The sequence below is a fragment of the Acyrthosiphon pisum genome, chromosome X (genome assembly GCF_005508785.2).
Source record: "Acyrthosiphon pisum isolate AL4f chromosome X, pea_aphid_22Mar2018_4r6ur, whole genome shotgun sequence".
NCBI classification, from domain to species: Eukaryota; Metazoa; Arthropoda; class Insecta; order Hemiptera; family Aphididae; genus Acyrthosiphon; species Acyrthosiphon pisum.
Genome location: NC_042493.1, coordinates 89,120,979 through 89,135,619, shown reverse-complemented (window position 1 = coordinate 89,135,619; position 14,641 = coordinate 89,120,979). Strand labels below are relative to the sequence as shown.

General features: G+C 29.8%; 1 protein-coding gene across 2 annotated transcripts; it reads left to right on the top strand.

The window, feature by feature from the left end:
• The first annotated feature begins 966 nt into the window (after positions 1-966).
• On the top strand, positions 967-13,426 carry LOC100165688 (arf-GAP with coiled-coil, ANK repeat and PH domain-containing protein 3). 2 transcript variants are annotated; one of them, XM_001947745.3, is made up of 15 exons: positions 967-1,653; positions 4,668-4,725; positions 4,816-5,048; positions 5,122-5,350; positions 7,758-7,924; positions 8,007-8,173; positions 8,381-8,486; positions 8,552-8,725; positions 8,805-8,911; positions 9,038-9,218; positions 9,295-9,554; positions 9,617-9,783; positions 9,891-9,990; positions 11,980-12,100; positions 12,460-13,426. In XM_001947745.3, exons 1-15 carry the CDS (start codon positions 1,604-1,606, stop codon positions 12,560-12,562), a joined length of 2,223 nt encoding a protein of 740 aa, XP_001947780.1. In that variant the 5' UTR covers positions 967-1,603; the 3' UTR covers positions 12,563-13,426. The 2 variants fall into 2 exon arrangements, with proteins under 2 accessions (XP_001947780.1, XP_008182646.1); XM_008184424.2 differs by having other exon boundaries at positions 7,758-7,939.
• The last annotated feature ends 1,215 nt before the right edge of the window (positions 13,427-14,641 follow it).

Sequence of the window (14,641 nt, the reverse complement as noted above, 5' to 3'; positions counted from 1 at the left end):
AGAGGAGAGGGCTTAAAGGACTTTTGGTGGGCTAAGTTCACCCCGATCTCCGCCAATGTTAAAATTGCTCCTATACATAAAATAATAAATAGGTAGTAATATAATGTTGAGCTACAGCTGCCGAGTTAAAATAAATTGTAAACAAATAAATATGGATAGTTATAACAGTAAAAAATTAACAGTAAGCAATTATAAGCTCTTAAAGGATATTTGCACGAATCGATCATTTCTTAGATGCCTAATGTCGGTTTTATACGTTAAGTATTCCTCAAAATGTAAAACGATTTGACATTCCCCAACAAAGCCCATACGATTGTAGGGTTGCTAGGTCGTGGCACTATATGCCTGCCCACCTCAATACTGACGCCCCTTCGACCTGGGCTCGTAATATTACGCATAGACGTTATAATACCTATTAAATAATAATATGCGCATTACAGCGCTGCTCCCGTCATCTACACAATTTCCTACTTTCCTATTATTACCTATTGTTACATTTTATATCGTTTTTAACACACCAATAATACAGTTCAGTGACGCAGTGTTGGCTAACAATAAGTACGAAGATGAAAGAAATAATACGCAACTCGGAACCGCCGAGCGGGTGCGTATTTCGCAGTTCCGCACCGTGGCGAAGCCGCGGAGCCTGGAGTGCGGTCGTCGTCGGCCGGGGGAGTGGGCGGAGGGGAGTATAAGTTTATCGTAACCCGGCGAAGCCCTCCCCCCCGGCCGACAACATAACGCGGTCCGGGCCTGCCGCGGTCCCGCGACGGCGCGGCGCCGAAAATAATAATAACGTCGTTGGATTACGGGCACATACGGCTGCGGTCGAGACGCTATGACGCAGGCCGTCGCCCGTCTCGCGTGCGCGCAGGTGTATCCGTGGTCCACCCGCCGCCGCCACCCGACATCGACGCGGACAGAGCGAAACACCCGTCGGATCGGTCGTCCGCTGCTCGACGAGGAGTGACGGCGGCGGCGGCAGCGGCGCACCGCGCACTCGACGCCACCGTCGGTGGGCTGGTTGCAGCTTGTATAGGTTTTTTGCGTTTACGGTTTACTATAAAGCAATAATAATAATCCAGAACCTACTTTCGTAACGCGCTTGCGTACAATATTGTAAATAATATTATTATTCCATACTGTATAATAATAATAATAATACTAAAATATACGGTCGGGTAGTCGTGGAGCGGGTACACCCGTGTGTTGCGTATATACAGTACACACACACACAAACGACGTAAACGATAACAGCGCGAATCGAGCGGCGGTGGGTCGGGGCGCGGTGTCAGCGGGCGATAGTGGCACGGTGTTTCGCAGTCGCTAGTCACTACTCAGACCTCCGCAGCGCACTGGTTACCCACTGTGGCGCCGTCTCACACTCTCACTGGTCGCTTTGCTGCGGTGTCGGTGTGTTGGGTGACGCGCCCGTTATCTTTATTATTACTCTGCTCTCCCCGTGGCCTGGTCGCCGCGAATCGTTGCGATAATCCGTTGGCGTCTTCGCCGTTTTCCGCGTCGCTTTCCCGCGGATACGGACCCACCCACACACCGACGACGATAATGCTGTTCTGACGCTGCCGACAGGAAAACCGTCAAGATGCAAACCATTTCGGTGAGCAATTGCCTGCAGGACTCGCCCAAGTTCAGGTTAGTCACGATTTCCGCGGAGTCGGTGGGTCGAAATAATAATTGTATGCCGATTTAAAACTGTAGCAGACGCGTGTCTTAGTCGGGCTAGTACCAATGGATTGTAAATTATTTTGAAAATATCCAATCAGGATATTTATATATTCGAATAGGTATCTAGTTAGGTAGATAGGTATCGAAATAATTTTCGTTGTTGGCAACCGATAATAATACTTGTGGTCCTGATGGTAGATAGGTAGGCTTACTTAGATAGATAGGTACCCATCTATAGTTTTGAATCTGTAATTGAGTTTGTCTTAATTATAACAAATTTAAATTATATTCAAATTATTATAACTAGGACGTATTTTTTTAAATAATCCACAAACGATAATTTTTTTAAATTTTAATTTCAATACGACACGAGTACAATAATAAAAAAACTAATGATATCAGGTATATTATACAACAGATTAACATACTGTACCTATCTATACTTTGTTACATGTATACATTTGGACCATATTGCAGAGTAGACAATGCAGTAAAACACTTATTTGGTACCGACCTATAGATTTTTATGGTATGCCACAATTTCACCCATAGTTAAATTACCTATTTTAATATGAACTCACCCTTATGGCCTTATGGCTTTATACAGTGATCAGGAATCAGGAGTAGTGACTATTCAGTTGCACATTAGGTACTTTATTTTTAGTGATTACAGTAGAACCGATTTTGGTTGGTCTGCAGCACATTCTTTCGTGGAATTGAGTACCTATAGAAAACACATTGTTTACACTATGCTATAGATAATATCTACAACATATCAACACATGATAACTAGGTATTATATAATATTATAATTTATGATAAGTGAGTAAATTTTAGTATTATTGTCGTTTGCCGCCTACTGTCCACTTGTCGTCTACCAAAGTTGACTTTAGTGATCAATAAAAGTCCACTTTTATTTGATAAATAAAATATCTACCTGTCTTACAAGATAATTGGTTGTATTATAAATGTTTACCGAACTACACTTGTATGAAAGGCTAGCATATAGGACATTAGACACTATATATTCATAAAGCTGTCAAACATTCCCAAATTTTTGTTGTTCCCACCAGTTATGCCCACAAACACCATATAGAAAGTTTATTGGGAGCCTTAATGATTTATGTAGTATGCATATTATTGTATTATTGTTTTTAAATTTTATTCTAACTATAAAGATTATTATTTCTATCGACATTATTTTAATTTTAGGACCTACTTTGTTTAATTTTTATTAATATTTATAATGAACAATTTAAAATATATTAATACTGTAGACAGCATATGACAAGAATACTTGTATTTTACTCGTGTAACCATTAATAATATAATATTTTACTATCACACAATTGATTCAAGAAAATTTTCAAAAAAATGTAGGTAACAAAAAGTAGCAGTGAAGATAGTAAACTAATTTTTTTGTTGGAAATAGCCTTAGGACTACCATATTATATAAAATAGCAGCGTCGCAACTATTTTCCTCATACATTAAAATATTTGGTTTTCTGTCATTGTGTTGGAAATAGATGTATTTTCGTTTCTAAGTATACTATCAATACATCATCATTAAATTAATAACATTATTGTCTATTGATAACTATCTGGATAAATAAGTATACCAGCTCATTTTAATCGTATACAAAATAAATAAAACAAACTATTTACAAATCCGATAGCATTTTAGCATTTTACTAAACCAATAAAAAGTACATAAATTATAGTACCTAAGGATTTTATTGAAAAATTAAATATTCTATTTCTTTGTGTAAAATTTTAAAATGCACAACTATTTAAATAGGTTAGGTAATAATGATAATAAATAATTTAATTTTTAATATTTTTAGATACATTTTAGATTGATAAATTATTGACTTTATCAACATTTTATTTTTTATCTAAATTATTTGTCCTAATAGATGTGATTGTTTATTAATAGAACATAAAATTATAAAAATCTTATTTAAAAAAACTGTTTGTAAAAACTAAAAACGTCAACTACTTATTGATACTTAATCTTAAATGTTCGTACCTACTTAAAAAAAGCCGAGAAAAAAGCCCACTATCTAATTTTAATCAGTGTCGGTGTGAAGGTAATTTTTTGAAGTGTGGGGCTGAAAAAGGTTAGGGAGTAATGTGTGTATGGGTAGGTAATTAGCCATTGAGGAAGGTGATAGTCAGTAGTGAAGTGTTCGTTATAAATAATTCATGTACAATTTTAGTATTTTACCTTTTTAATTCTGAGCATGAGATTGCTGTCAATAAAATTAGGCAATGTACCTCAAAAGATTTAAAAGTTTGCCTTGCCAGTGTTTTTAGCAGTAGGTATCTTAACAAATTGAAAAATACAACTGAAGACAGATATCAAACCTACTTTAAGCGGATGCAATATCTGCATATATTGTCTCCGTCTTACTAATGCACAACAAAGCAAAAACTGTTTTGCGCGGGACAACTGTGCTCCCTCTGTATTTATAGTAGAATTACCAAAATTCTACAACACGTAGGGAAGAACTTAACCTGTGTCGTGGTGATTTTATTACTTGGATAACATAAATACAATTAGGTAAAGTTATCAGTTTGAGAACATTAGGTTTTTCGTTTTTTTTCGTTAATTTATTAAAAATTATTGGTAAGTGCTATCAAAAAAACAATCATGCTACGATACAGATAAAGTTCATTCTTATGTATTGTGAAATTTAGGTAATTCTACTATAAATACAGAGGGAGCATAGTTGTCACGCGCAAAACAGTTTTTGCTATGTTGTGTATTTGTAAGACAGACAACGCATGTGGGTATATCGTATTAATAATACTGCATTTTAAGTGATATTATTTTTGAAAATTAAATGGGTACAATATTAATCATTTGTTACTATTATTTAAACGTATGTTGAAAAATTCATCAATTTTTAATTAAAATAATTTCTCATACTTTGTCTGTGTACTAATTTTGTGTACTTATTTGTATACCTTCATTTCAGGACGCAACTTGATCGTCATGAGTCCAATATTGATTTACTAGAACATAGGTTAGAAAAGGTAATAATGTTGTTTTAGAGATTTGAATTGTTATTACTCTGTATTAACATTCATCTTAACATTTAAAATAAATTATTTCTATTAATTTAGGTTGTAAAAGTATACAGTCTTATGATTGATTCTGGGAAGACATATGTAAGTCAACAATCATTGTTTGCAAATAGTTTGTGGGAAATGGGACTCTGTTTCCGTGATGACACATCATCAACTAAAAACTTAAATAAAATCATCCATGCTCTTCAAGAAATGAACAAATTTTTAACAACATTCCTGGATCAGGCATCTCGAACCGTTTTGAACAACTTAACAGTATTTGTTAAAGAGTGAGATTTTTGGACATTGCACTAATATAATGGTAACTTAAAGTATATTTTCTTAATTGATTTATTTATTTAGAGATATTAAAGCAAGTAAAGAATCCAAGCATGTATTTGAAAAGGCAACATATGAACTTGACGCTGCCCTATTAAGAAACTCCCAGGTACTAAAATCTCGTCCACACGAAGCAGATGAACTACTAAGTCAAGTTGCATCAGCAAGAAGCTCTTTTCGTCATGCTGCCTTGGATCATGTGCATTGTATTACTATGCTTTTAACTAGGAAAAAACCTGAAATATTTTCAACAGTAAGTGATTAATTTTTGTGTTGTATGTTGTTTTATAACTAGTATAGAGAACCTAAATCACATATTGTGTAAAAGACACATAGCCACATAGGTAAAATTGTAACAACATGCAAAAATATTTCTATTTCATTGTTAAATCTTGCATTTAACGAAAATAAGTTGCAAATAAAAGTTCTTTATTATTTTTTAACAATATAGTTAGTAATATTATAACATTTTAAAAATTTGAAACTCACTTCAGCTATATCAGTGAAAGGTACCTTTTTTCCGCAGTGAGCTAACTTTGGTAAGCTATTACTTCGTACTCCGAGTGGACCACCAAGCCACCAAATATTATAAAAGTATAAATAATCTCAACTAAATTCCAACCTGATTTTTCATTATTGTAAATGAAATACGCAAACTCAAATGTCACATAATAAATTAGTATACAACATTTTTTATTATTATTATTATTATTACAATTTTTATCGTACTTTGTAATAGTTTTAATTTTTTTTTTTTAATATTAAGTTTTATTTCAAAAGTCTAAAACGGGCTACATAGAATACCTTTACGTGCCTCGTGTGGCCCGTAAGCTGCTGGTTGGGCACCACTGAGCTATATTATAAAAAGTATTTAATTTATTATTATACGTTCATTGTTTAAATCAAAATACAGTTGTGAAAGCTTCTTTTTTTATGATGGGAAAGGGGTCAAATTTTATGTACATTGATGGCAAATGAATGAAGCTAATGATGTTTGTGTTTTATTAAACGTTAAAAAATACTTGCTTAATACTAAAAATCCAATGATTGGAACAAAAATCACATCAAAATAAAATGTATGTACAATAGAGTCTCGTTAATTTGGTCTTCACTAGTCAGGACATCTGGTTAATTCGAACATTAAATAAATTATATTATAATGTATTTGTATATACATAAATACATTCATAAAAATTATTTATGTGAACATTAATTTTTAACCATACATTTACTAATATATTATTGATATTTTATTGATTTTTATTACAAATTATTTAAAATACCTTACATACCTAAATCCCTTTTTAGATCTATTTTGAACGCTATTCCGTTTAATCCTGATTTTTGATAATCCGTATAGAATTCGGTCCCATCAAGTACTGATCAGCAAAACTAATATAATTGGTTGAGGAAATTCAGTTGTCAATAAAAAGAAGATGATTAAAAAATGTTCTAAAGAGGGACGCTACACAGATATTTGTTGTCTCCGTCTTACAAGTGCATAAAACACCAAATTTACGCTCAGCAGATCACGTTTAACTCAGTTAGTTTAAAAATTAGAGTGAATCGACCTTTTATGAAACTTGATGGTAAGAAAACTATCTTGTTTGTCTGTGGTTTTTTTACAATAATTCAGTTTTTTAGAGAGTAATGAGTTAGGGCCTAGATTGATATGCAGTAGCATGTTTTTTAATAGTCCAAAAAGTAGCTAGTTAAGCTACAAGTTTGAATAATAGTCAATAGATCCAGAATACAAATTTTTACTTCACATATTTTGTCTTTTTGATGTTTATTGCATATTTCTGTTTTTAACGATTTTTTATTGTCTGTAAAAAATTAATTTTTTAATTGGTACTGCATATATTTGTATTTTACGAATACCGAATGGTTTTGTATCTATTTGTTTTACTATAGTTTGTTAGTTTTACTGGACTATTCCGGACAAGTCAACATTAAGGAAAAACTATATATTCTATGCATACGAACAAATCATTGCCAAAATCCATGATTTTGTTTCAAATCAAACAACTTGGATAAAAATTGCATAGTATAATACAATTATTAGGACTAGTTACATGTATTTCCGCTGATCTTAATTTAATTATTAATCAAAATGCATTTTTGTTGTTTGCATATTTTTGCATAACATATAAGTGCGTATTTGAATGATAATCAGTACATAAATGCATGCATATTTTGTATGTTTTTAGTGCATATAATTCCAGGTCATAGTTATGATCATTTTTAATTTACACTATATTATATATGCATAACTTACTAAAAACTTTAAGTATCATAAAAAAACCCACAACAAACACAGATAATGTTTCACAATATTTCGATTCACTCGTAATTTTAAAAACTAACGGAGCTAAACGCATTTTCCTGAGCATAAATTTGCCATGTTACTCACTTGTAAGACAAAGATGTATCGTCCTCTTAAATACTTAATATTTAAACATGTTTAATTCCTTAATTGGTCCAGAAAAATTATTTTTTATAAGTACCTGAACAAATATAATATAACCGTTACGGGAAATTTTTTTATGCTTTAAAAATGAAATTTTAACATGTGACCAAAAAATTTTCAACATCCTTATTCTAGAATAATTAACATTTAACATATAAAATCTGACAATCCTTATGTTTTCTTTATTTAGCTATTGTCTTATATTCAAGCGTGGGGAACATATTTTCATCAAGGTTTTACACTAACTGAAGACTTACAAGATTTTATTCAAAGTTTGAACAAAGAGGTAATTGTTATGACTGCCGAAGCAGCTGAAATGGAAAATCAACTTAGTGAACATCACAAATTGGTCGACAGGTTCAGAATTGATGTGTATTAAATAATTATTATTAATAATTCATTAGTCTAAATAGTAATAAATAATATTTTGAAATTAAAGCAATGATACGGTTATGGTGAATGGTGATTGTGAGAATGGTGTCAAGGACAAAGATGCGACACGCATTGAAGGCTACCTGTACAAGCGAACAAGTAATGCTTTCAAAACATGGAATAGACGGTGGTTTTACTTAAAGAATAATCAGTTGGCTTACCGTAAACGAAATGGTTTGTAATTTTATTAAAAATAAATTTTGTCTTGGAAAGTTTTTAGTGATTCACAGAAAAGGACAAAAAAAAAAAATTAAAATTCTTAAATAGTATTGAATGTATAATATGTTATAATATGTTTGCTAGAATAACGATGATAATTATATATTGTCTTAACACAGAATCTTATCATTAAAATTATCAATCTTTAATATAATTTTTTAGGTGAAAATTTATTTACTGTAATGGAAGATGATTTAAGAATTTGTTCTGTGAAGCCAGCATGTGATGCAGAACGAAGGTTTTGTTTTGAAGTCTTATCTCCAACTAAGTAAATGCTATTATAAGATGTTTACCTCAACCAACTAAATAAATGTTTTTTTTTATTTTTTGCAGAAGTCACATTTTACAAGCTGATTCTGAGTATGTATACAAATCATGGATAGAGGCGCTTCAACAAGGTATTGAAGATGCAATACGTAATAGACCCCAACAAAAAAATAATCAAAATGATGATGATTCTAATGATTTGAATGAACAGTTTCAAGTTCCAAAAATTAAAAAGTCTAAGTAATTTTTTTTTATTTTTAACTAAAAATATTTTATTACTACAAGTTGTATTTATTCTTATTTAATTAAATTAACTTAGAACGTTGGATGTGCTCGTTAAAATTCCCGGTAATGAAAAGTGTTGCGATTGCAAAGCATCAAATCCAGATTGGGCTAGCATAAATTTGGGTATTACATTATGTATTGGTTAGTATTAAAATATTATATTAAAGAATATAAAAAATATATTTACTACCATAAACTATCATTATATCAGCAAATTAGTTTTACCATTTTCATTCCTTATACAATAAATACAATTTTTTATTTTAGAATGTTCTGGTGTACATCGTAGTCTTGGCGTTCATTATAGTAAGGTCCGTTCATTAACACTTGATGACTGGGAGCCAGAGATTTTGAAAGTTTTGGCTGAAGTTGGAAATTCTGTTGTCAATGAGGTGTATGAATATAATGTTCCTGATACAGTTATACGTGCTTCAGCAAAATGTCTCGGGTAGGTCTTTAATTATTATAGTATCAAAGTTTGATTAACTATATTGTTGTTGATATTACAATATTATGTATTTTAGCCCAATTCGTGAACAATGGATTCGAAATAAGTATGTAGATCGCTTATTTGTGAAACCGATACCTAATAATGAATTGGTCCTGGAAGAATATAATACAAGAAAATGGAGTGTTCGCAAAGTAAGACGACGAGGAACTCAATCTACAGTAAAAAATGAAAAAAAAGATAATGTCATGGTAATTGGTGGTAATACCAGAAGCATATCTTTAGATGTTATAAGTAGCGATGATGATTCTACAATTAGTGATGATGGAACAGATGGTTAGAATATTAAAAAAAAAAAACTATTTTAATCTTTAAATAATGTTTATGCATTTTTTTAGTTGTAGAAGAAGATATATCTACATTGAGACCAGATATGCTGCTTTACCGAGCTGCAGCAGCACATAACTTACCAGTAATGTGTCATGCAATAGCAACAGGAGCAGACAAAAATTGGAAAAATCCAAATGACAATGGACGGACTTCACTCTTTCAAGCTATACTCAGTGTAAGGTTCATTCTATATATTCACTTACATGTTACATGATACATCAATGTATTTTCTTTTTTTTTCTTAAATTATAATTGATATATAATCAAGTGTTAATATTGCAGGGTTCTGTGATGGCTTGTGAGTATTTGATACTTAATGCATCTGACATAAACATTCAAGATGATCATGGCCAAACTCCTCTGTTTTTTGCTACACAATTAGGTAAATTTTCTTATTACTTCTTATGTTCTAATATTTTTAGTAAGCTTATTTTTTTTTGTAAATAATTATATTTTAATTAATAATACTATATTTAATTTTCATATATATTAGTTAGAATGGATGAATTATAATGACATTTTTAACTTTTAACTGTAGCTTTCTCCCACATACCATTTTATATCCTATTAATTGGCAACATAACTTCAATACATTATCTAACATGATTAAAATATTTAACTAGGCAAATTGTTATAAAACTCAAATCATCATTGATGACCTCTAAAAATTTTAATATAATTTGTAACAACTACAATAACTTTGAAACATTAAACTGGTCATGATGCGATATTAATAAAAATATAAAAATATAGATCCACTAAACACATCAATGTTAAATACACGTAGTATTGTTAACAACAAGTTGAATAACTATGTATCCATATTCCATATTGATAATATCAAATTCAGTTTTAATATAATGGTTGAAACTGAAGCATTGTCAGACTTCAAGGTTATGTCCCCGATGAATTTCAAATACCTAGCTATAAAAATTATTATCACTCCTAATTTGGTCCAAGTATTTTTAATATACCATTACTAACAAATTATGTACTAATTCAATTTTCACAAGTTGCTTCTTGCAACAAACTACAGGATGTATGCTTTCATTCTCATAAGTTGTTAACTCCTCAACTATAATAATATGTACTTATTTTTTGTATTTCAAGTATCTGATACTAATTATTATAAATATTGTATCTTGCTAATAATAATTCTTCTGTAAATCTGTATGACATTAAACTCATCCTAAATGCCTAGACCTAGAAGATGACATTTTTTGCATATATTTGAGTGGGTCCCTGAATGGTTTAGATTCACAATTGGACCCGCCTTGTCCAATCCGAAGAGGTAATCAAAAAAGGATTTTAATATTTACAGATTTAAGGATTTTTTTTATAAATGGTTGCTATTAGTTACAGTTTACAGATAATAATAGTAATAAGAGAAATAATTATAGTCCGAGTCACAAAAACTGGCAGCTGATTTTAGCACTCCTAGTGGTGTTTTTTTTTAAGCTATTAGTAGTAGATAGCCCTAACAAAAATACACCACTGGGGGCGCTAAAATCACCCACCAGTTTTCATGACCCGGACTATAATAGTGGTAATTAGTAATTTTTTTTTATATTTAAAAGATTGACATTGGTTACTTGGGCAAATGAGTTAAAAGTATGCATCAAATTGTCGTGCTTATCGTATCGAATAAAGAAATTATATCTTAAAACAAATATGAGAGTTGAATGTATGTTTGTAGCTTATATAGTACCCAAAAACTACTTCATCGATTTTGTGATAATTTCAAATTGTTATTAAAGATATCGGGAAAGTGTAGAGAGTAGTTTAAACCCTGTTTGATTTATACCAAGTGATATATCCAATACGCCACAGGTGAATTGTCGTCCTTCTCGGTCTAACTAATCACAAAGCGCGGTACATTGATTCAAATTTGCCTGTGATCTGAGGTACATCAAAACTAAGATACACCTATATAACACAATATTTTATATTTTTCATGAGCAAAGCAAGGTTATACAACTAAAAACGGATGTTGGTTTATATGAAGTTAATAGACTCAAAAACTACTGGACCGTTTTCAATAAAAGTTATATCAATAAATTTCTTTAGACTTGGAGTGTATTTATAGTTTAGTTTTTCAAATCCTATAGTAGCTGAGGATAGCTCATGAATGTATTATTTGTTTGACTAAATGGTTGCCATTGGTTACATATTATATTAGTATTATAATTTAAAAATAATATGGTATAATATTATACATTTTTTTACAAATATACTAATTAAAAATACAAATCTTTGGCCCGGGAAATTTCGGACAGCTAGTTGTTTGTATATTTTATATTTTATAATTATATAAATAAATAATATTAATTAATCTTGTAATTTGTTATTTATAAATTGGTTTTTTTTTTAGGCCATACAGCACAAGTATGTCTTCTTCTGAAACACAAAGCGAATCAATATCTTAGGGATCATGATAATATTGAACCACTAGAAGTAGCCACTAAACAGGCCAATGCAAATATAGTAACATTGTATGTATTTTTATTACCTATCACTAGTTATGTGGTTTGGGTATACATAGTTTTCAAAACTTTTTCGTTTTTTGGTCAATGAACCATGAAATAAATTCCATGAACAACATTTTGTTTACTCAGAAAGAGTATAATCAAGGCTGGCTTTAGATATTTCGCCACCTGGTGCAATCCTCTTACACATAGCTTGAGTATGTCTAACCTTTTTTTTTTTGTTAAATGCAAATTATTTCGACTAATTTATATCCTAACTGTATATTGTTCTATTGTTATTTAAGTATTGTTTATACCTTTGGTCTCAAATTATTTTATCTAATATTAATAATCTGTATTAAAACAATTTTATTTATTTATTTTAGGCTCAAAATCAGCCGTCTAAACGATCAGTCTGAAATTCCAGAATCTTTCAAAGATGCAGTACGTGATTTCACACAACTTACATTGAGCCCTTTACATAAATGATTATCGAACAAAAATTAGCCTTAATAAAATCACTATACTTTACTCTACAAGACTTCTGTGGTTTTCTACTAAAGTATAAACCTCTTAGATTTAATAAGACTATATTCATGTTAATGAACAAAATACTATCGAATACTTTATTTTATTAATGTATAAGTGTTTTTTGCCTAATGTTATTTTAATAGTTTTTTTTATTTTTCAATACTTCTATTAGAGTTACCTTATATTATTATGTTATAAACGATAAATAAATATTAATTAAAAATTATTATAATTATTATTATTATTATTTTATTTCATTTTAAGCATCATTACACCGAACATGTTTATAATAAATAATATACATTTCCTGTCGGTTTACCTCGTTATTTGTGAAGCTGTTATACTTATTACAATTTATTTCCTATTTGTTGAATATTTTATAGGATTTTTATGAGTAACGAACATATTTTTAAACTAACTGTCTTAATAGTTAGTAGCAAAATAGTAAATAAAGACAAATATAAACATACTCTTGTTTGTACTTTTTTTTTTAACAGTAATATTAATTTATAAATGGCTGTTATGATTGATAATGTTCCTGGTGTATTTTATGTAAAAGAATAAAAGTTAAACAAAAGATAGTATATTATATTTTAAGTTTAAATTTGATGTTTATGCATATTAAATTATTGTTGTTTGGCATATTAATTTCGGATAGAGGTGCAAATCTAAATAAGTTATAATGAAACAAAAATTTATCTTAAATGTACATACAAAAAGTTGTGAAAGATATTAAATATTATTTAAGTTGTTAATGTATTAATTGTTTAAATTGACATAAAATATTAAAATAAAAATAAATAATATTATTAATTGATATAGAAAATGTGGTAAATAATTATATTACTATCCTAAACTGATAACTAGGACAGAGGACTTACAGCATTTGCATATTTGTTTTGCTTAGGCTTAAAAAAAAGCCAGCTAGATGATACATTTGTTTCATGTTACAACAAATCCAATTCTGTAATTTTATATTGAATAGTTTAGCATACTTAAATAATTTTGCTTTTTGAGAAATATTTAGAATTATTTTTGTAGTTTTTTGGCACTCTTTTAGATTCTGAGTGGAACGATGAATGTATTGATTTTACAATGATGTGTGTTTTTTTATTTTTTTATTTTTTTATTTTTTTATTTTTTTATTTATTTTTTTATTTTTTTTGTGTCTGTGTACACGATAAGTAGTCGAAATAATGCTACGATTTTCAACTTCAGTATCTTGTTCGATCAGAAAGTGAATATCGTTGGTGCATTGGGGAGGTCAAAATTTAAATTTCCCAGTAGTTATCAAAAGCGCCGGGAAAAACAAAAGAAAAATTAAGGAAAAACGGGAATTTTTACGCAAAATCTGTTTTCGAGAAAATCGATTTTGGTTTTTGGTGTAACTTTAAAAAAAATGACCGTGGATGCATGAAATTTTGACTGAATGTTTACATTTCCATTTTCTATACACGATAAAATTTTCAAAATATTTTGACTTATTTTGAGCTCTTTACGGACATTGTCAGTTTTCATTTTTTTTTAGTTTTTTTTCTAAAAATATCAATAAAATTTTATTTGTTGAATAAAAAAGCTTGAAAATTTAATAGAAGGCTCCTAGTATATTGTTTCAAAGGCAGATGAAAAATATTAAAAATCGTTAGTCACAGTTTTTTTTTATAAGCATTTAAAGTTCAAAAAATGACAAAATATGGAAAAATCACGAAAATTTGCAAATTATTTCGAGTTAGAAATTCATAAAAATTTTTCTTTTTAAATCTAAGATATGAAAATGTAATACAAGATTCCTTATAATATTATCTACCTTTATCAAACAAAAAATATCTATAAGAAACTCAAATTAAATTTTTATGGGCGTTTGAAATTCATATTTTTACAACATTTGATATTCACTCGATTTCTTACGTAACAATTTTCTTATTTTGTTGTAATTAAAAAACGAGTGACTGTAGAAACTTGAAAATTTCACTGAATGTTAATATTAGCATTTTATATATACGATAAAATTTTTAAAATAATTTGACTCTTTTGAGC